The 24,019-nt window shown below is 35.7% G+C and overlaps 3 protein-coding genes across 7 annotated transcripts in view; 1 reads left to right on the top strand and 2 right to left on the bottom strand.

The window, feature by feature from the left end:
• The first annotated feature begins 228 nt into the window (after positions 1-228).
• On the top strand, positions 229-1,675 carry Pex11ab (peroxin 11). The gene is made up of 3 exons (XM_071584255.1): positions 229-335; positions 451-566; positions 723-1,675. The coding sequence occupies exons 1-3, from the start codon at positions 280-282 to the stop codon at positions 1,277-1,279; spliced, it is 729 nt and encodes a 242-aa protein (XP_071440356.1). The 5' UTR covers positions 229-279; the 3' UTR covers positions 1,280-1,675.
• LOC139687134 (U6 snRNA-associated Sm-like protein LSm6) lies at positions 1,669-2,524 on the bottom strand. The gene is made up of 3 exons (XM_071584268.1): positions 2,302-2,524; positions 2,038-2,170; positions 1,669-1,855 (listed from the first exon to the last, which is right to left on the bottom strand). Exons 2-3 carry the CDS (start codon positions 2,138-2,140, stop codon positions 1,707-1,709), a joined length of 252 nt encoding a protein of 83 aa, XP_071440369.1. The 5' UTR covers positions 2,141-2,170; positions 2,302-2,524; the 3' UTR covers positions 1,669-1,706.
• Positions 2,525-8,939: 6,415 nt separating this feature from the next.
• The window catches only part of LOC139696351 (major facilitator superfamily domain-containing protein 12-like), a 49,234-nt gene continuing 34,154 nt past the window's right edge, over positions 8,940-24,019 (bottom strand). For all 5 annotated transcript variants that reach the window (XM_071595103.1, XM_071595084.1, XM_071595112.1 and 2 more), the window contains 7 exons: positions 23,456-23,669; positions 21,971-22,088; positions 21,513-21,872; positions 15,131-15,242; positions 12,530-12,680; positions 9,277-9,404; positions 8,940-9,131 (listed from right to left, as the gene is read on the bottom strand). In XM_071595103.1, the coding sequence (XP_071451204.1) occupies positions 9,124-9,131; positions 9,277-9,404; positions 12,530-12,680; positions 15,131-15,242; positions 21,513-21,872; positions 21,971-22,088; positions 23,456-23,669 (1,091 nt within the window). In that variant the 3' untranslated portion in view covers positions 8,940-9,123. The remainder of the gene's footprint in view (positions 9,132-9,276; positions 9,405-12,529; positions 12,681-15,130; positions 15,243-21,512; positions 21,873-21,970; positions 22,089-23,455; positions 23,670-24,019) is intronic.

Raw genomic sequence — 24,019 nt, 5'->3', positions numbered from 1 at the left:
CACAAATCGTGTGATTGGAAGCAATTCCTCCCAACGTACGAATCAAATAACTGCATACAATTGATTGTATCTTCAAAGAGTTATTACTGAGAATAATTATCACAATTTCTTCAAGCTATTATGAACAATTTAAGCTCCCAATTTATTTTGCAAATCTGAATGTTGCGTGCACAATTCTCTGCGCTCTTCGCTACTCGTCGCTGTAGCAGTTGACTGTCATTATTCGTTGTTGACACAATTTATCAATGAACTGTGGAACTTGGATTGTAAAAATTTAAAATGGATATAATTGTCAGTTTAAACAATCAAACTGCCGGGCGGGATAAAATAGCAAGGTAAGAACGATTCGGTCATAAATCTGTATTATAGGGGCTCCTATTCTGTTGTTGCACATTCGTGCAATTTGGATTATGTATATGCATATTTGAACTATTAATTATCTTTCTCTAGGATTCTACAGTATGGAAGTAAGGCAACTTGGCACTACTTGCAAGATAGGCCTTTGAGTAGACGATCTGTGGAACAACTACAAAGCTTAGAGTATACCTTCGGCTCATTTAGGAGATGTAATAACCTGTTTTTATCTGATTTAATCTTATGCTATCTTAATCTTCTGTAGTAACATTTTAATGGTCCTCGGCTCCTGCCAATGTTGTCTCGAATCTTGTCGCTCGTAAGTTGGAGTAACATCCACGCGCTTATGTCTTTCTTTTATATTTCAGTGCTCCGACTTGGGAGGTTCTTGGATTCCTTGTATTCTGCCTTGTCTTCTATTCATCATGCCGATGTAATTGTACGAATCACTTTAACCCTGTCTAAAATTTCTAGTGCGTTATTTCTTTTAGCTGATCACATGCTATGGTTTGGGAGAACTGGGCTTATTGATGTAGATAGTCCTCGTTGGAGTAGACTCTCTTACAAGTATTGGCTTTATTCCTTGACCATGAATCTTTTACGTGATGTTTATGAAATATGGCGTGGGCTCTCTAGACAAGTTGACAAAAGGTCTCTGAGGCTTGGTAACCCTTCCAGATCTTATCAATGTAGAATCGATTCAGCATGTCCAATTAGTGCGGTAAAGATGATATTTGCCTTTTTGAGTGACCATCAAGATATTGCTGTGGATACTGTTAAGAATGCATGTGATTTATTAATTCCTTTAACCGCCTTGGGATATACAAGTTTTAGTCCCGGTGTCGTCGGTGTGCTTGGTGTAATTTCTTCAATTGCAGCAATTTTAGCTTTGATTGACCCGACAAAAAAATTGTCCCCTTCATGATGGTGCATCATCTAATATACAATCCAAATCATAGGCACAAACATTTTATTACATAATTTGGTGTAAAATAGGCTTGCTATGTAATTAGGTGTGGTATACAGTGATCACAATTCAACGGTATTAGGGAATCGTTTTGAAGGATTAATATGTTTCATCCGAGAGGAATTTATTTTTTAAAGAATCATTTTTGGGCAATGTTCGATGGTTTTATTTTTGTTTAATATTTTTGTATGTAAAACTTCTACGTTATGATAACACCTGTCAACATTGACATTCCATTTTATAAATAAACCTTTGATATACCATATCATTGTTTTTTCAGTGCATAACTATGTATACTTGGTTACATGCTTTGAGTGCAGAAAAATTGTGACACACAAATAGCAGAATAATGTTATATCACCGTTTAATTACGAAAAAAGTACATCTATGTCCTCCTCTTAACAGTACTAATGTACAAAACATTATTTCCTCTAATAAAGGCATCACCGTATTTGTTTTGCAGTTGACCATTTTCATATTCTTCTGTTTGCTCTAATGCGATGTTCATGTAACCATCTAAGCAAGCGAGCACTCCTGTAAAATAAAAATAGCACGTCAAGTAACATCAACATGGTCCAATTAAGAGCTACAAGTGACGGCTTAGCAATATCGTATTGCGGATATTCTGCGCTGACTTAAGCACATATATCCTTCCCTTAATGAAGTAGGTATTAACACAAACCGAAATTACATGGTTTCACGATGAGACGACTTACCTCGGTAATCCACGCCACTGTTGAGTTTGACTACCACAGGTCTACCGTAAATTTGCTGAATGAATTGATTCAATGAATCCTTCCTATTTACTGAAGTCGACATGCCGCTTAATGGGTAATACACCTAAGGTAGCTGCGAGCATAATTAATGTTTGATGAGTACCGTAATTCAACGAGCAGTTCCGAAAAATGTTAGCACCTACACATGTACTGGACTACAGCTAATATTTCGCCAATAAGATAAAATCATTTCGTTAATATTACCGTTGTTTTACAGGGAAGTCGATCCTAGTAACGAATTCTCGTTATAGCCGCCGTATTTTCATTAACAACTCTTACTGCGGATAGTAAACAACTTTCGAGAGATTTCGCACAACTACTTAAGCAGTGTAGCCAACCGTGTATCAACAAACTCGAGATCAGCAAAAAATTATAATTTTAATATACTTGGAAAAATAATAGAAAATCTTGAAAGCAATAAATGATTATTTTAGTAAACAGATCTTAACACGGGAGTGAGCTCTCCTAGGTATAAATTATCGAATATATTTTATAAGGATATGAGCAGGAACATGGCGTATATGCGTGGTACGTAGTAGGTGGGGTTCAAAATAATTGCTCAGATGCGAAAGCCGCGTCTCTCGAAGATTATTAATCGATTGAGACTAGTGGAATATCCTTTCACAATATAATTATTTTTTAAGAACGTAGTAACTGATTTGAATTGCTTCATAACGTCAAATATTATTTTAATTTTAAAATATTTTTGCATTCATTATCAAAGGTTGTCTACTAATAAGATGTAAGTTTTGTCGGAACGGACTTCTAACACCAGGGTAATTTGTTTATCCATCATTTTAGTATTTTTTACATTTAATTGACATTTAAATATTTTGCTTTTATTCATGACGAGGAACGTAAATATGTGTAGTAATTATTTTCCCATAATTAATATAAATCAGGCCAAAATATACTCTATTCCTTATGTTGGAATGTCATCTATTCCGACGGATTGGTTTGATCCCTTCGCATGGTGCTTATTTGTAATCTCTCCATTTTCGCGAAATCGAATCATTCTCATCCATGATACATACTCTTTCTCATTGCTCACTGGTAGCATATTTTTGTCAAAAATGTTTTTGGATTCCACTCGTGTTCTCTTTATCTCTTTGGTTCCATTAATATATTTCCTTTATGGTTGGTATATTCTTCTTTTTCTTATCAGCCAATTTTTAATGTGGATTTGGATTAAAATGTGTTGCTCATGAAATGAAATGTAAAATTTTAGAGAATGAATTAAGATGGGAGAAAGGAAAATTGAATGCATAAACTTAACTGGGGCTTAAAGGAGAGAGTGTCAAACATGAAGTGAACATGGTGGGGAATTGGTTCTATAGAAGACAGACGGGGATATCTCAAGCAAGGGACAAAGATAATGATGAACAAAAAAAAATAGGAATGGTAAATGAAAAATCCTATTCCTGAGATAAGGAAGCCATAGATTGCTTACGAAATTAGCAAGATGGCTCAGAGAGAGAAATGAAAGTACTAGAACACAACACAGGAAGAAAAAGTTCCCTGCTATAAACTGTGGAGAGGAGCTAACAGGACAAGAGAAACATGGTGGAAAAAACAGTGAGAGAGTTTTTAGAGACAGGATAGAATATGCTTGGAATACAGAAAGATGAAGGCAGTTGAAGGATCTATGAAAGTAAAATCTATTTGCACTGCCAGAGAAGCAATGTAAAAAATATTAACTGAAGCAGGAGATGTTATGTACATAGATGAAAAGAAAACAGAATTGAGATGTTGGAATTGAGGAAGACTTTGTGAATAGATTAAATACCTGCAGAAGTACTCACTCAAGAATTTATGAAAGTAAGGAAATAAAAGTTTTTAAGACTGAAACCAGGATATTTTTTAGATCAGTTTTGATATCCATTCAAAATTATGGAAATTATGGCTGCATTATGTGAGGAATATAAGTTTGATTTCACTTGTAGCTAAGGCATTACATCTTCATCAACATAAGTGTGGAGGAGAGAGGAAATAAGTATTTGGGATGGATTCAGTTTGGTTTTAGAAAGAGATTGGCTAAGCATGATGACATGGAAACAATTAGGTCACTAGCAGAATGGAACATATACAATTGAGATAATCAGAATGCATTTGAATCCTTGGTGGATTTTGAGAAGGCATCCGGAAGAGTAACATGGGCACAATTAATGAACACTGTGCAGAAGACAGGAGTAGACTGTAGGGATAGATAACTGATAAGGAACCTGCACATGAAATGAGGCAATTGTCCAGTATTACAAGTCCTTTTCTATAACTATGGCAAGAGACTTACGGGAAGGGCTGGAGTGAAGGGTGGAGAACTCTTCAAATAAGATTTGTGGATGATAAATGGCCAAAAACATACAATAAATACAGTGTGCAATGCGGAATCAGTGTTACAAGTATGAGTATTAATCGTAAGAAAATGAAGGTAATGAGATTGTCAAGAAATAGAAAGGCCTATCCAAATGGTAAAAAAGACTGTAACCATAGCTGATGGATCCATTCACTTATTCAGGAAGTACTTTAGAAAAAGGTGGACAAAGTATTAAGCATTTTATAAGAAGAATTGAATTTTGTGAAAGAGCTTTTCCAAAGAGGTAGGAGGCCATGCTATGCACCTTAATCAAAGACCTAAAGAAAACTGGTGGAAAATTGAACCCAAAATGTAGTTTTGTGTAGCTTGGAAACTTATGGGAGATGATAAGGGGGCATAGAGGCTGTTCAGATGTGGGTGTGAAGAAGATGGAAAAATATAATAAGCAGGTAGGTGAAAAAGAAGAATGGTAGGGAAAGAGATATGTTTCTCGTGGAAATTTGTAAGAAGCAGAACAAAAATATATATTATATTATTATTAGCTAATCTACCTGTTAAGTTAGGTTTTTGGACATGCTAAATAAATATTTTGTGACTCCTAACAAAACAAAAAATCCAGCATCTTACTCTACATCAGGTCCCTCCTCGTATCTGTGAATGTCCTTTTAATTGTTACTATTTTATTTGTGTTCTACTGTGCCATCCAAATATTATACTGCTCGAGTGAGTGTTTCCCTATAATCGATATATATATATATATATATATATATATATATATATATATATATATATATATATATATATATATATATATATATACGTTTATATATATATATATATTTATTGTGTTCGTCCTTTATGTGTGTTCCTATCCCTTTTCCTTATATCTGTTTGTATATAAATGAGTATTTATTCGCCGTTTGGCGGGATTTCGTGTTTGAATGTATATATATATATATATATATATATATATATATATATATACGTTTATATATATATATATATATATATATATATATATATATATATATATATATACATTTATATATATATATCTATTTTTCCTGCCTCCATAGGATTTCTCCCAACCAACCCCTCTCTTTGCCCTCCATACCAAGTACTTCCTCATTTGTTTTCTTCTCGGTCCGTTTCACCTTCTCCATTCTTCTCCACACCCGCATTTCAAAAGCCTCCAGTCTATGTCTATCTTCCTGCTTCAATGACCACGTTTCCGCGCTGTACATAGCTACGCTCCATATCAAAGTTTTGAGGAGCCATTTCATAATATCCTTACTCAACGTCCCTGTCCTCAACTCCCTCCTCCTTGTGAAGGCCTCTTTGCCTAGCACAATTCTTCTCCTAATGTCCCTACTACTTAGACCGTGTTGGTCCAAAAAATTCCCGAAATACGTAAACTGTTCTACCTGATCTAGCTTTTGCCCTCCTCTTTTAATGTTTATCTTAGCCTTTTTCTTTCTAGAAAATCGCATAACCTTTGTTTTATTAATATTGGTTCTCATCCCATACCTGTCGCACTGAATTTCGACTTCACTCAGCAATGCTTGCAACCCCTTGCCTGACTGACAAACTGAATCTTGGTCATCAGCAAACCTTACTGATTTTACGAATTCCCCGCCCACTTTCATTCCTACCTCCAGTTCTTCCCATGCCTCTTTGATCATTTCCTCTGCATATAGGTTGAACAGCAACGGTGATAATGGGCAACCCTGTCTTAAACCTCTTCCTAACACTGCCCATCCGGACTCCCCGTTTCCCACTCGCACCTGAGCAGTCTGAGACATGTACAGATTGCGGATTAGTCTCCTTTCCCTCCAATCTATTCCTATTTTCTGCAATATACTCATTAGATTTTCCCAATTCACTCAATCAAATGCTTTTTCGAAATCTACGAAATAGGCAATCACCTCCTGGTTGTGTTCTATATTCCTCTTGATTAATAATCTCATTACTGTAATGGCATCACGTGTACCTCTCCCCTTCCTAAACCCAAACTGATCATTCCCTAGGTAATCGTTTGCCCTACTCTCTATCCTTTTGTTTGTTATCCTGAGAACAACTTAAGCTGTATGGGATATCAAACTTATTGTCCTGTAGTCCTTACATGACGTAGCCTTTACCTTTTTTGGAATAGGAACTAAAACTGATCTCACAAAGTCTTCCGGCCAGATTCCTTCCCCATAGATACTACGAATCAGCCCATATAGCCTCTTCCTCCCACATTTTCCTTTACATTTCAGTAGTTCTGCAGGAATGTTATCCACCCCCATGGCCTTATTTAGTTTCATCTCCCTTAATGCCCTTTCTATCTCATCTTCAAGTATGCCTGGACCTAAGCTATCTTCTTCTATGTCATGTTTCCTTTCTGTGTCTAACTTTGTTGGTCTAAGTTCTTTACTATACAGTTCCTCTATGTATTCTTTCCATCTCTCTTGGATCTTTCCTGGGTCAACTATTATATTACCCGCCTTATCTCTAACTGTTGGCATAGATCTCCCTTTCTTACTTCCCGATAAAGATTTTACTTTGCTGTACAGTGCACCAATTTCACCCTTCCTCTGCAGAATTTCCATATCCTCACACTGCCTCTTCCCTCATGCTTCCCTTGCCCTATTTGTTGCCCGCCTCAATTTATTGTTAACTCTTTGTACTTCATTTTGCCTAACTCTGTATTTACATTCTTCCATTTTCTCCGCTCATCCATCTTGGTTATCATCTCATCTGTGATCCATCGTTTCCTAGTCTTTTTTGCATTAACGGTTCCAATAGTGTCTTTTGTGGGTTTTGATAATTATTTCTTAATACTTTCCCATTTTTCTTCGATAGTGCATAGCCCTTTACCATCCTTCATGATTTCTTATACTGCCTGTCGGTACTCCTTCCTTTTTAATCCATTTAATGCTTCTACATTCCATTTTCTAACCCGCTGCCCCTGCCTTATCTTTTTGAAACGTACGCTACATTTCATAACAACTTAATTGCGGTCTGAGTCCGCATCTGCTCCTGGGAAGCTGTGCAAATTTATCACACTGTTCCTAAACCTGTGTATTACCAGGATATGCTAGCTGATACCTTTCCGAGTCACCTGGCATTTTCCATGTATACCTGCGTCTTTTGTTGTGTCTAAACCAAGTGTTGGTGATTACTGACTCCTTTCTCCTGCAGAACTCAACTGCTTTCTCCCCGCGGTCATTCCTCGTGCCAAAACCGTAGTTCCCCACCTCATCAGAATCTCTTCCTTTGCCTATCGTCGCATTCCAATCCCCCATCACTATCAAATGTTTCCCTGCAGGAACACAGGCGATTATGTCCTCCAATTGATCGTATATCCTATCTACCTCTTCTTCCTTATGGTTGCTCAGTGGCATGTATACCTGAATAACAACCAAGTTCGTCGGTTCTGCTTGTGTTTCTATTGGTAATAGTTTATCCGTTACCTGTACTATGTTGACTACGCTTCTTCCCACCTCTTCATTTAATACAATGGCAACCCCTCATTGGCTCTCGACCCCGCCGCCGTATATTATTCTATACTGATCACTCCAGTAATCCCCGCTATCCTTCCATCTCACCTCACATAGACCTAAAATATCTATTTTTGCCCTTTCCATCTCTCGCTTAACAATTATTATTACTCCCGCCAGCATAGCTATGGGGGTCATCGGAACGCACAAGCACTTTCACCACATCAAGGTTTTAGTCCGGGGAGGAATATATATATAAATATATATATACACACCTATGTATATATGTAATAAACTTAGACAGTAACAAACAATATAAAAACACATAAAAAGGTCTCTCACACATTATTTCTTGATCATTTCGACGGAATTCAGCTCGGTCTTCATGGAAGGAAATAGAAGTAAGGACTGCTGGGATAGGAGAGGTGAGGGGTGCGACAGAAAGGGAAGGAGGGAAGGGAACTAGGGGTGGGGGAGAAATGGAGGCGGAGGAGGGGTGAGAGGAGGAGAGGCTAGAGGGGAGCGGAGATAGGGAAGGAGGTGGAATTGACACAAAATCAGAAGAGAAAACAATCTGATCACCACTATATATATATATGTATATATATACATATGTATATATATATATGTATATATGTATATATATATATATATATATATATATATATATATATATATATATATATATATATATATATATATATATATATATATATATATATATATATATATATATATATGTATATATGTATATATATATATATGTATATATATATATATATATATATATATATATATATATATATATATATATATATATATATATATATATTTCTGGCCACCTGCAGCTTCAGGGAAAGGAATTGGCCCCTATATGCTGATGCGTTAATTTCACAGGCTGTTGGCTTAGTACTGGGTGAACTTTACCATCACCTACCAAACCAACCTTCAGGTTGATTACTGTGTTTATGGTTTTATATGATAGTCAGTTATAAGTAATTTAGGAATCATAGCAATGATGTTTTCATTAAAAAAACATGTTTATTTTTTAATTTCTATCTAAGAGACAGTATACATTAAGTTTATTCAAAATATGAGTAACAATTCGATATTTTTTCATTTTGCTTTTGTTGAAATGCTGTCTGGAGCTGGAATCTAGTGAAACTTGCCCTTCACATCCATGTTACTGATGATTTTAAGGGCCTCATTCACTCCTGCCATGTTGAGAACTCAGTGCCCTGTAAACGAAAATATTTATATGGATTATCTCTCAGGCCATCTTGCTAGTTCATGATGATTCAAAAGAAGAAAGTAATTTTTAGGGCAACCCTCAAATATTTTCAATGCAATATAATTTGATGAGTGTGATTGATTTAATTTTACCTCGCCTGCCTCCAACTTGAAATGGAATCAATGTTGCCAAGGCTATCAGGCCAAACGATGCCGTGCCTCCACACACAAACGCTAGAGCATCTCGGTAGTAGTTGGGACACGAATCACCTGTGCATTTCCTGAATGAGGGAGAAGGAAAATATGTCTGTTTATGCCATGCTTTTCTAAAATATTGCAAATTAGGAAAAGAAATTAAATCATACCTAATATGTTTCTATTTATTCTGATAATAGGAAATTTAGTAAGATTTAAAATATATAATAATTATTATAAAGTTGGAGAGTTATACAATAAAGAGATGAATTGTTCATAAAATGTTCAAAAGGTGTGACATTAAGTATTAAGCTGATCTCTAAGTGCACATAAAGTGCTGCTTAAATGTTTACAAAGTATTTTTGAGTCGCTTAATGTATAACATGCCATTCAATTGATCTGTTTGGGAAATGCTCAAAGATTCCCTCTAGGCAGCCCATGAATGGTTCCCTTGTGAGCAGTCAAGGATTTGTACTCCCTTCTTGACCATCTCAACATGTTTTGCACGTATTGTTTGTAAGAATATTTGGCAAACACTTTTTTAAAACTTCTGGAGCACTTCATGAACTCATAACAGCAGTTGTTAGCATTTACATGATACCCATCGAAAGCTTATATCACCATGCACCTTAAAGAATAGAGGATGTGGAGCTATTGGCTGTTGAACAAGTTGTCACTAGGAAGAAAATCCTATAGCCAATAAAAATAATGAAGAATAACTCCAGAAACTTCTTCATTATTTCTATTGGCTATAGGATTTTCTCCCTTGTGACAGCCTTAAAGAATCAAGAGGTTTGTCCCAGGCATCAACAACTATTCACTCAAAGCCCTAAGGGCAAGAGGCATTAAAACTCACAAATGCACACGTGCACAGGCATATATATTCACCATATTTGTCCAAATGTTTTTTGTCACAATTGGAATATAAAGTTGTCCCATTGGCTTAAATTAGAGTCTCAGAAAAAGCTCTTTCAATTACCCAAGGCTAGCTGTTGTATCATAGAGAAATAACAGCATTTGGCATTTACTTTACAATAAGTTTCTATTTATGTCATTAAAAGTTACTGCTGCAGCAGCATGTCCTGCCGTTTCTTGGATTTAATCTGATATTCACTAATAATTCGATGACTGATTTTGATGCTCGATTAATTTGAATGCTGATAATGTAAATGAAGAGGTTTGACCAACCCCGTCAACTGTAACTCATCTGAAAAGCAACAGGTTTATTAAAAATCAATAGCATACAAATTTTGGCAGAGTACTCGCAACAAAAATGCTTGCATTTGAGAGTCATTCCCCAATCAGAGGGTATGAAGATATAGAGTGGCATTGAAATGGGGAAAGAGGAGGACATAGAGCAATGGCATTCACTATTTTACTGATTCAAAAGCCAATGAGACATTGTATAAAAAGAATGGAATAATGTTCTATTGCCAATGATTGTCATTATGATAAGTATTGATCGCACATTGTAATTACTTGAACTTGAACATATATTGAACTTTTCCTATTTCAATGGCCTTACGAAAAAAATATTGGGAAATGATCTCATTTACTTACCTTCTTGTCACAAGTGATAATGAAATGGGAGCAATTCATACTTGAATATGAACTTAATGCATGAGGGCATAGTATATGTATGATACTAAAATATTTGCCGGCAAATATGGATGGAATAGGAAATATAGTATGTGCTGATGGATGTGGATGATATTCAAATACAGCGAATCAAAATTTTGAACTGTGAATAGATTTGAATCATTCAACCACTTCACAAATTGAATCTTGAAGCTTCTCAGGTCCCTTGTTACTTTTTAGATCTCAGGACTCTTTAACCCGTGTAAAGACAATTGCTCACTTTCAATCCAAGCTAATCAAACACAATAAACTTTTAATTTGATGGATTTCTTAGAAATTGCAAATAATCCTTTAAAAAATGGTTCCTCAGGGATAAAACTGACTAAACATGAATTAGAAATATTCTTTATTCAACCATATGGTAGTGCTTAGCCAGATGCAACTTGCATTAAATAATTCTATGCATGAGATATAAACTATCACCGAAAACTACAGTTTTCAACTGGAAGGTCAGTTTGATGGGTGAGGGTAGAGCTCATCCAATACAAAGCCCAGGGTGTGTGAAATTGACAAATCAATATCGTAATAAAGGGGGGTAGATCCTTTCCCTGTGCTGCTTATGGTTTCCCAAGAAGTTCTGGCACCTGAAAAAAATCTCACAGCCTGGTGAAGCTATGTGTGCCCAGCCATCAAATCTTGGCCCTCTAGTCCAAACCCTGGACGTATTTGATGTAACGTCCTTGATGTATTTGCTAGATGCATAGGTATGTATTAAAATTCAATGAGCACACAGCATATTGCTCCCATTTCAGATGTATCTTTAAGTTACTTATAATTCTTCCCTTCTCTTGTGTATACCTTCTGTCTTTTGTAATGCTTGCAAATAACGACCTCAAAAAGAATTAAATTCAAGCTTACTTTAATAAAAGTCAGCTTAATACTAGAAATTGAAGTTATTTAAGCAATCTAATGTGATAACAAGAATCACAAAGTTGAATTCAAGAGAGGTGGGAATTAGTATTAATAATAAATTGCCTATTGAGATAAAACATGTAGAGTTAGATTGACTCTGTACTTTAATCAATTGTGCAGAATTTTCTTAGTAAATATTATTGTGTGGATGAATATTCCTGTGATAAATTATCCCATGAGTTGGCATCTGTTTTTTCTTGATATGTTATCTTTTGACAAGCTAATATTAATATGTGACAAAATAAATTATTAAAAGGATAATTTCTATTGGCATTCAGGGCTTAATTTATGCCAGCACTTCCTATAGAATAATGCATTATTGAACACAGATGGCAGACTCAAGGACGGGAAGTTAGTAAGCCAAATTATTTTCTAAATAAAGATATTAGCTGCCCATATTCAATTCCATTAGGAAATATTTGGTTTACACTTTCTTGTTCTAAAGGGCAAATATGAATTGTTGTAAGCACAAAAATACATGCATCATAGGGCATATTTAACGTAGAAATCTACAGCTCATTGTAGTCTGCTGTGGGATACTGGTATGGCAAAAGTGCCACACCCCCTAGGTCCACCATCGCTGCACTAAAGTGCCATTAGAAAATCCCTCCCTCTCATTACAAAATGTTTAGTTTTTGCTGATTTGTTGTTATGTACTCACATGTATTCAATTATCATGACAGCTATTCCATTGAAGAGCTTATCAGCAAAAGTGACAGCACTGTAAACAGAGGCTCCACTCTCTATGTTAGTTCCGATGAGATCAGCTGTAATGCAGAGGCTTGTCACAAGGGTAATAGAACTTCCAGCACCTGAAAATAATTTGTTCAGGAATGAGATAATTGTTCATAATGTTCTACAAACAGGTACATTGAGAAACTTGATGAGGTTTTATTTACAAGGACGCGGTTCCCCTAGTAGCCTTACACATAAGCCCTATTTGCTAATTTCCGTGATTTGAGTGATATGTACTTATCGTGATGAGTGACTTATGAGGGATCTATTATGGCATTTCCCATTTCATATTCCTGGGTGAAGTTATGTCTGCCTCTAATGAACTCAATATATCCATGACTAAGTACCATTTGTTTATGGTTAGATAAGAATTCCCTAATCCAGTCAATCACTTTCTTAGCTTGTGTGTCAATTTTTTGTGAGATACCTTTCCAAAGGCTTTCTTGAATTCTAAATAGAGTATCGACTGGTGTATTCCCTGGCCCCAATGCTAAATAAAAAAATTGCATTGTTTTATTTTATCTCATTTTATTTTGAACAATGGTTGCAATAAGATTTTGCAGGAAGTTGATGTTCAAGGAATTGCTCTTGCTGGAAATTGCTGGGAATAGCCTACCATTTCATCAATTTCTGCCTTTAAAAAATATTCTTGAATTTCCCTGGCATAAGACCAAAATGATTTAGGGTTATCCTCTAAATGTTCATTTAGCATTTTGTTTTTAAAGGTTTGCAAGGTTTTGCACATAATCCTTTTTATTTCGGCTCAATATTCCCAGGGTTTCCCTTCCATTAGGTTATCACCATAACTTTTATGATTATTTTTATGATTTTAGTGGAATTTCCTGTCTCCATATGCCACTCTAACTTCTCCATAGTTCCATCTTGATTCTATATAATTGCACTTTTGCCTACTTAGTTTTCATTTATAGAAGTATGGCTTTGTGATCGCTAATGCCTTCAGTCATGTAATAGTCTCTAGAATATTGGTCACAAACATGTCAAGTATGAAATGCCCTCACGTTGGTGATTTAACTACTTGTTCTCATTTCTAATTGGTGAATATATTGAAAATATTATAATACAAATTACAATTTTTTGAGGTTCCTAAAATATATAGGTTCCAATTAATTGATTACAGAATAAAATTGCTAGGGAATACAGATGTACTGTTGCTCCACTTGCTAAAGAGTGATGATATTTGGACATTGAGCTTGGAGGGAATATCTAGGTTGGAGTCAGGGCCATCTGTAGAATGAACACGGTAATTAATTTCTGTAATTATAATTCTTCACATTACACCAGTAACCTTCTAACTGTCAATGAATTCATAATGGTGAAGGATTAGTGAAAATTAGGCAGCCTTTAAGAATCGCGCAAGTGAATATTCAGTGCCTCAGGAACAAAGTGAACCTGCTGGAAGTGGCTATAAATGATTGGGGATCAGACATTTTGTGTATTACTGAGAATTGGTTAAAATATGAAGAACTGAAGGTTATCTAACTCTGAAATTACTCCCTAGTGCCCTCATTCTGCCGGACCACGTATAAAAATGGAGGTTTGGCCATATTTGTGCATTGTAGAATAAAGGGTACTGTTGACTCAATTGACGTGCTTGTGGAGGAAGAATAAACTTTTGAATGTGCAGTGTGTTTCCATGAAACTCCAGTGAGATTGCTTTTGCTCATCTCCATCTATAGATCACCAACTGGCGATTTTCATACATTTTTTAAAAAACTGGACCAACTCTTTTGCTCCTTAAATGCAAACAACCGGATACTCGTGCTGAAAGGCGATCTCAACTGTAATCTCTTAGTTGACTCTCCTCACAGATCCGAATTACCGAATTTGTTCAAAACTTACGGCATGGAATGTTTTATTAATAATCTTAACAGGGTCACTCCCACATCCATCACCCTAATTGACTACGCTGTGACCAACCTTAACCAAGAAAAAGTAGTAACAACTGTTAGTGGCCTAGGTATATCAGACCATAGCACGGTGAAAATAAGTATTGATACTAACCAACCAATGGAGAGCCTAAATGATAAAACTTATCTAAGTCAGTCTCTTACTCATGGAAATATGCAGCATTTTCTGCTCCTTCTAAACTCCCAATACTGGAACAACGTCTATGACCTTAAGTCAGTAGACGAAGGTTTCAATTACTTTATTCACTTTTCAAACTCTATTTTCAATTGTGTTTTCCAGTAACACATCATAAAATATTTCATAGAACTAAATGTAAGCCATGGCTAACTGACGAGATCCGTTACTACTCAACTATCCTTAAAAAACTTGCTATATCCAGTAAAAGTTCAAATAATCGTGAACAAAGGTTACTTTACCACTCACTCTCCCAAAACTTGGTAACCCTGTAAATAAGACTGCCATAAGCTATTCATCTTTAGCTAATAAATTTAACAAACACTACGTATCAGCTCCTTGCCCAACTAATTCTCCAGTATCAGTAATCAAGCAGTAAACAAATTTGAAAGCAAGTTTTAATGGAAACACCTCATAAACTTACCAAAGAGAGCAGCCACAAGATAAATTTGATGATTCTCATAGGAAGGTCCTTCTCCATAATAAATCCATATGCAAGCAATAATGCTTATTATTCCTCCAATTAGGTAGGTAGGCTACAGGAAAGAAAAAAATTACAGACCTTTTTATTATTATTTAGTTATCTACTGATTAAGTTAGGTTTTACATGGACTCAACTACCAAATAAACATTTTATTACTCCTGACAAAACACAATCCAGCATCCTAAATCAGGTCCCTCTTTATCTCAATATACTTCCTTCATCCCATCCAACATCCCTCTTCCTACCCTTTCCTTGTTTGCCTAACATTCTCCCCTCTACTACACTCTTCAACATTCCACTGCCAACCAATTTGCCCTTCGTCCATTTTTCCAGCCTCCTTAGGATTTCTCCCAAGGAGGCAGGAGACTGACATTTATTTAAATTAAAATATACATGTGCATACCCATTTCCTTTTTTCTAAAAGACAAAAGTGTGATAATGAATTCCACACTCCAGTATTTTATAGCTACAGGAGCTAAAACATTTCCCATGATCTAAATTGGGATGACTAATATGTTAGTGCACTTTTTTCCTTTTCAGAACCACTAAATCTTATCAGATATTATAGTATTGGCCCTTCCCCTTGGTAATCATATTGATTATATAGTTATTAAATGAAGGCCCACTCTTTAAAGAAACATTATATGACTTGCTGAAATGTACGACAACATATATTCTTACTTCAAGAAAATAGTTGTTCGGAAACACACCGAGAGGAAATTTTTGATACAATTTCTTTTTATATCAGACATACTAAACTGGTGACTTTTATCCAGAGCCATAAGAGTTATTTTCTATAATATTGGAAAATATCTTCAGAGCATCTAAGTTAGGTGGTCAGAAAAATCCCCAATAACTCCAATGGATGGTATTCAATCCGTAGAACTGGATGCTATCTATTGTTCTAAGTTTAACCCTTCAGCTGTGGCAACCAGATAGTTTTCTTGCGTCTCTTTGTGGAAGAAAGAGTTCAACCCTCTCTTATGCGGGCAAAGACAAAGCGGGTAAAAGGCCCTGCATACCTTTCCTTTCCTCGCAGCACATGCGGTGACCACTGTAGGGCAAGTCTCAATGACTCACTGCTAGATCTTTAAATTCTAGAAATTGATTTATAAAAATATTCCAACGATTTAGGAAATGTATTTTACTAATATTTGCCTTGGGATTACCTTATTACTAACCATTGGCATATTTCCATAGTTCCAGTTTTTGGTAAAATTTTTGAAGCTATTATGAAAGATCAAATATGTAATTTTGAGTCAAATAATCACTATTCCAAATCACAGTATGGCTTTTGTTCTGGGAAATCTACAATTTTTGCAGTAGAGTCCATAGTTAATTATGCCATTAATGCATTTGAAGAGAAGGAGCCTGTCTCTGTGACACTATGTGATCTTAGCAAGCATATTGTGTGCAGTCTTGACAAAAATAACTGATGTTGAAACTGCTAAAATACTAGGAATTTATATTGATACAAAACTTAACTGGGAGACTCACATCAGTCAGACCTGTAATAAACTGAGTAAAGCTGTTTATATGTTAAGAAAGCTCAACTTTCTCATTTTGAATGAGTATTGTTTAACACTTTACCATACCTTCTTTCATTGTCATTTGAATTTTGGCATTGAGTTATGGGGTCATTCCCTTTCATGTTAAACAAATTTTGCTTCTACAAAAGAGAGCTATTCGCTCTCTTGCTAATATACCACGACATGATTCCTGCAAACCTTTTTTTATTATGTCTTTTTATTAAGATTTTTATCTAGAAACTTACCAATTAAGATCTAACATCCATAACTACTCGACAAGAGGTAAATCAAATCTAAATACCACCTATTGTAGATTTTCATCCACTTATAACACATTTCATAATATGAACATACGACTGTATGACAACTATCTGCCTACTCAGATGAAATCGGATGGTATCCAGAGTTTCAAGAATAGGGTATATACCTGATTACTTGCTCACTCACTTTGCTCATTGGATGAATTCTTTTGTGACAATCTTCATCGCATTTAAGAACTTATGTATTATTATATATTAAATAATATTCATATTGAAAAAAACCATAAATGCAGTAATCAACTTGAAGGTCAGTTTGTTAGGTGATGGTAGAGTTCACCCAGTACTAAGCCATATAGGGCGTGTGAAATTCACACATCAGGGTAGGGGGGCCAGTTCCTTTCCCTGTGCCGGTTATGGTTTCCCAGGAAGACCTGGTACCCAAAAAATCACATAGTTTGGGTGAAGCTTCAGGTGCTCAGAGTGCTTTGCCTGGGAATCGAACCCGGGCCCCTCCGGTCGGCAGTCCAACGCTCTGGACTACCGCGACCCGCAATATTTATATTGATGACATTTAATATAGTTGTGCCATTTTTCAGAATGAGTAAAGTATTATTAATATTATTATTGTTACCACATTTCCATGACCACTATAATTTAAGAATCTCTGAGCTCATGTTTGAACCATGATGTAAAAAATACTATTTCCCAGCCCATTCGACAAACGATGATTTTTCAGGTTAAAATTAATAAAAAATATGTGGATTCAACGTAAAAGATTTTTACTAAAATAAAAGCATTTTGATGCTACTGCTTAATACAAAGAAAATTGAATTTTTACATTTAAAAAATTAGTAGCTACACATTCAGGACCTGTATATCAAACGTTTATTCGTTGTGGAATCCTGGAAATTCGTCATCACTGAGCCAAAATGCATTTTCGCTCCCTTGTTTCCATGTTCTGAATCTTAAATCATGGGCTCAGGTTTAAATGCAATGCCGTGCCATCTTCTCTCTCTAGATGATATGAGGCTATTATCATTTTAACTTTTTCATGCGATGATTAGTCTCGCTTATCATTTTGATACCATCTAAATTTGTATTAAAACCAACAATATTGTATGCCTTTACGACACTCTCATGCCACTTAAGAATGAATTTCTGCAGATTTGGAGTTTATCATGAGAGATACAATGTACATATGCATTAGCAGAGGGTCAACATCCCCATTAGCTCAATGCGTACTAAGTTTCACAGCAGCAATACATGTAAGACGAAACTAAACGCCCTATGGCATATACATTTTTGAGTTATATGGGAATTTTTTAAGGAAGTTTTTTCAGTGAAATATTAAGATCTGTTGCTTCCTACTGATTCAAAATGGTAATATCATTGGCATTTGTAATAAGGCATCCATTTTCTATACCTGATGGCTGGCCCCGGTGGTGGCGGGGTTTGCTCCTTGCCTGTCAAACCGGAGGTCGTGGCTTTGATTCTCACCTAGGTGGATTTTAAACATCCTAGGGCTTGGGTGTATATAATTGTCTTCAATATTGTGTCTAAAGGTTTGGTGGAAGAAGGGATTATTAGTCTCAATCTTGCCCAATCAAGTCGATTTATAAAATAAATAAAAATAACATGTCAGCAAAAATTCTTACAGTATGCATTTTTCTAGGGAATCAGTTTGCACTAATAGGCCAAAGTTATACCTGTGTACCCCTGGTCCATTAGATGCAGGTTGATTTTAGGACACAATTTGGAGCAAAAAAGTCCATGTCATGGGCTGGGATATAGAGTATGTAGAATGAATAGATGGCAAATGCAATGTAAATTCTACCATATCATAGTTTTTTGTATTAATTTCTTTGCATTTTACAAAAAATTGTCAATTAAATTAAATCTGATCAGTATTATTGAAGGAAATGAATGTTAGTCTATTGCGGAGAGCACTGGGATTATGACCGGAGGCTATTGAATTGATTCTGGGATAAATCCTCAGGGCACCTTTGGCTTCATCCAAGATGTATGATTGTTTGTATACCAGACTTTCATGGGAAGCCACAGATGGCAAAGAGAAAGGAACTGGTTCCCCTACCCTGAGGTGAACCTTTCACATGCCACATAGGGCTTATCATTAGATGAGCTCAACCCATAACCATAACAATTAAACCAACCTTATGGTTGATAACTGTGGCTTCTTTTGCTATCTCCAGTAAAAGTTCAAATAATCATGAACAAAGGCTACTCTATAAGGAATTTCAAAAGTATTACTGTAAACTGATTTCTACCATGAAAAGAACTTATAATCATAATAAGCTACTTAACTCCAATGAAAAGTCCAAAACTGCATGGGAAATAATTAATGACTGTAGAGATAAGAAAAATCCACAGCTGACTCTCCCGAAACTTGGTAACCCTGAAAATAAGACTGCCATAAGCTATTCATCTTTAGCTAATAAATTTAACAAACACTACGTATCAGCTCCTTGCCTAACTAATTCTCCAGCTAATGCAGCATCCTCATTGTTAGCCAAGCCCTGTTCTGAAACCAATCTAAAAACTATTATCTCCTCACTCAGAAACAAATCCAGTACTGGCCCAGATGAAATTCTTGGTAAAGTTGTTATTCATTGTTTTGAAGCCATAAAAGCACCCCTTTTATTTTTAATTAATTTATCTTTGATACAAGGGATTTTCCCATCCCAATTAAAAGAATACAAAGTAGTGCCCATTTATAAAATCCATGGCTGTGCCAATGGTTTGAACAACTACAGACCAATAGCCGTCCAAAATGCATTTGCTAAAATATTCGAAAAAGCCATGTATATGCAAATAGCATCTTATCTCTCGAAAATAACTTCCTACCTTCAAATTCTCAGCATGGATTTAGATCTGAAAGGTCTAACACAACTGCCATTTTCCAGGCAATTGTCAGCATACTTAATTCATTAGATGCTAAACGCAAACCTCTTGGAATGTTTTTTGACTTGTCAAAGGCTTTTGATAATGTAAACCACAATAGACTACTAATTAAACTCAATAGAATAGGAATTAGAGGTATTTGCCTAAATTGGATGAAGTCCTATATTCATAATCGCACTCAGAAAGTAGTGTTATCAGTTGATGGGTCAAAATATTCATCTGAAGCTTACCTAGTTAACAAAGGCATTCCACAAGGCTCAACCCTTGGGCCACTCCTCTTTCTGATATACATCAATGACCTACCAAACTGCTTACAGAATAATGAAGGAATAATACCAGTGTTGTATGCTGACGACACTAATGTAGTACTATCAACACAAACATGTCCCAGCCTAGTGGAAAAATTTAAGTCTGTCAAACTTGCAATAAACAAGTGGTGTGCAGACAACCTTCTAGACTTAAATGTAAATAAAAGTAAAATATTATACTTTACACGCAATAAGAACATGACAGATGTTCTGCTGGTAAAAATTAATGACCTATCAATTGAGCATGTGACGGAATGTAAATTTCTAGGCATTTCTCTGCATGCAAATATTTCTTGGGATATGCATGTAAAAGCCCTTCAACACAAGCTCAGTTCAACTTGCTACTTATTAAGACACCTGTATGAAACTACAAGTAAAACTGTACTACTCAATTTGTACTATGGGGAAATTTATTCAAATATAACGTACAGTATAATATTATGGGGATCAGCTGCTATTTCTCAAACCATCTTTAAAATGCAAAAGAAACCTATGAGAGACATCACCACGAAACCTCACAATGCTCCATCAAGGCCTATTTTCCATGAATTAAATTTGCTACCACTCCCTTGCATCTACATTATGTTTTTAATCCTGTATATAAAAAATAACATTGACAAATATTCTCTTAAATCTGTTTACATATCTCGGAAGTGTGGCAAAAATGGTCAAAGTAGTAGGGATGTAAGGAGAAGAATTGTTCTGGGGAAGAGGCTTGCACAAGGAGGAGGGAGTTGATGACAGGGATGTTAATGAGAGACTCGTCAGAACTATGATATGGATGGTAATTATGTATGGCATGGATACGTGGTAATTGAAGCAAGATGATAGACGTAGATTGAAGGCTTTTGGAATATGGGTGTGGAGAAGAATGGAGAAGGTGAAATGGAAAGAGAAGAAAAACAAATGAGATAGTGCTAGGTATGGTGGTTGAGGAGAGGGGATTGTTTGGATAAATCATAAGGAGGCAGGAAAAATGGATGAAGGGCAAATTGATTGGCAGTGGGATATTGAAGACTGTGACAAAGGGGAGAATGTTAGGCAAGCAAGGAAGGGGAAGGGATAGGATAGGGATGTTGGAAAGGAGAAAGGAAATACAAAGAGATGAAGGGGGACTTGTGGAGGAGGATGTTGGAGTGTGTTTTGCTAGTAGAAACAAATTTTATTTGGTAGTTGCGTCTATCCAAAATCTACCTTAACCAGTAGATTACCTGATAATTATCACAGGATAAGGTGGGATGAAGCTGGGATATTTTACATTAGGATGTACAAGCTAACTTACTAATTTATATGGAATTGTCCTTACCTTGCGACCCCATCTCTTGTTGATGCATTTGACACAAAGTGAAGTAATGAAACTGCTGGCATAGCTGACTAGTGGAATAGTTGCTAGATATTCTGCTTCCATGTCCAAAGAATCATCCAAATACAGTGGCATGTACACTTGATTTAGTGTTGCGTAGAGCCTACTGGAGACATACAGAAATGCTACTTGATACAGTCTTGGACTTTTGAAAAACTGAATTTGAGGCCGAGATAATAGGGTAGATCCTTTGCCAGGGTTCAATGCACTTCGGGGTCTATGAACAGATGTCGGCTCTTTGAGACCCAGGTGAAACCATGCGGTGAAAATTAGTCCTAGTACTAACCCAATTAGAACTATTTCCTAATTGTATAGGAGAAAGAAAAGTAATTCAATGATTGGACACAAGAATCTTAATTAAGCCAAGTATATTGATAAGAGTAGGGAATGATGTTTCATACTCTGAATTTGTAGGCATCATCAGGTCCTATTTTGTTCATTACACCACCTCTCGTGAGATGCAGTACAGCCCATGTAATGGAATATACTGCAACATTGGAACAAACTGACAGACTGTACCTGTAAATTTAATCAGTGTTAATCGACTATATAATCATATAATATAGGAAAAATTATTTAGCAATGAATTGATCTGCATAATCTAGTTTATTTTAGTTGACAATAAGCAATAGATAAACACATTATTCGTTATTTTAAACAAACTTGCAGAATTACATCACAGTCAAATTAATAAGTATAATAACAAAATATCAATTAGGAAAAATATAAATTTTTTAACATCAAAAATTGAAAATTCCTTTAATCAAAAAAACAGTACAAGGTCTGTTGGGAGAGGATGCGGCCATATTGAGAAAAATAGCCCACCTAGAACAATGAGGAGGCCTTAATCATCCCCTGCAAAGTAATCCCCCCTGGGTGCCTCTTACACTTATCTCTTCCACTCATCAAGAATTATCGGCAAAGTCTTTTTTATGGAATGGTCATGAGCTGCCCCATCGCATTCTCCTTTATCTCGTCACCCTACTGTTGGAAAGCCAGGGCTTTTGTTTCAGGGTCATAGTTGCAGACCCATGACTCATCTCCAATAATGATCCTTTTTAGAAAACCTAGGTCATCATTTGTGGCTTCGAGTGAGTCCATTCTGAAAAAAGGACTTCACTGATTGTTTTGAAAAGCGGAAGAGATGCTTGGATAAGTGTGTGAGGTCCCAAGGGGAGAACTTAAAAGGGGACTTTTTAAGGGAAGGAATCAGCGGGAATTTATACGTCTTCATTCCTACATAATCCCCGTTGTACCATTGGCCACTAAACCAGATAGGTGAACTAAATGTCTTAAGCTGTGGTTCCTCTCGTACTGACTAATAATAGTAGTCACTGCAACAATTTCAGAGTGTAAAAGTTACTGTTGCGGCATCTCCCGCAGTTTCTTTGGAATAGTAGTCACATTAATTAAACAGTTAAGATTGAACTTGAGTAAGAATATTCACAGTAAAGGAGATGAGGTTAATGCATAATAAGTTCTACTGAGTATGGTATGGTGGCAAGGGACATAACCATCAGAAAAAGCCAAAAGAAGTGGGGAATGATTAATATTTGAACTGCTCATATGAAAAGTGAAATTTTTTCACTCAGTAATTACTATAAGTACCTATTGTAAGGAAAAGTGACTTGAAGGAAGTCTCCATGAGCATTGTTAGGGATAAAATTTAATGTGAAGATGTTGCTGATAAATCATATATAAAATATAACTGCATATATAGAATAAGGCCACAAAGGTTTCTGTCACAGTGTGGTTATCGATCCAAAGGAGACTCATTAGCAGCCATTGTGTGCGTAAATAAACACAAGAAAAATAAAAAGGATAATTTTATGCTGAATGTCATGCCCTATGATGACCAATCTATTATACAGAAGAATTTATATTACCTTATTGCTGTAAGTTCAGTCCTTTGGTGCTCACTTGGAGTAAGGTCAGTTATTAAGGATAAGTGTGAGATTTGTACACTAGCCCATCCAATTTGGAAAACTGTCACTAGAACAGAATAGTACAAAGCTATGGTCCAGTCATCGTTTTTTGAACCACTGCAAACCATGCACATCATGAAAATGAATGGGAAACTTAGAATCACTGCAAGCGTTCCTGAAAAATAAAGAAAAAAACTAAATTATACACAGCAGAGGAGAAGAATAGGGTGTCAATTTTTTCCTTGTCATGCGTACATCCCTCTCAGGAATATTTTTTATTTCTTTATACAACATATTTTCTCCCCTGCAACATTCAAGAAATAGGACCTACATGATTTTTAATAATCACTTGATAAATAATGAAACATGTTTTTGATTTGAATTTTTTTAAAGTGTTGAATTAAATGATGTTGAATTAATTTTATTGCTAACATTTGCTTTTCATTTAATCAGCCAAAGTGTATCATGCATTTTAACTCGACTGTATTAAGTGTTAACCTAGGTTCAAGTATTGTGCAAAATTCT

Source organism: Hetaerina americana, unplaced genomic scaffold (assembly GCF_022747635.1).
Source record: "Hetaerina americana unplaced genomic scaffold, ioHetAmer1.1.p SCAF_1, whole genome shotgun sequence".
Taxonomy (NCBI): Eukaryota; Metazoa; Arthropoda; class Insecta; order Odonata; family Calopterygidae; genus Hetaerina; species Hetaerina americana.
This window is presented reverse-complemented; position numbering and strand designations above follow the sequence as displayed.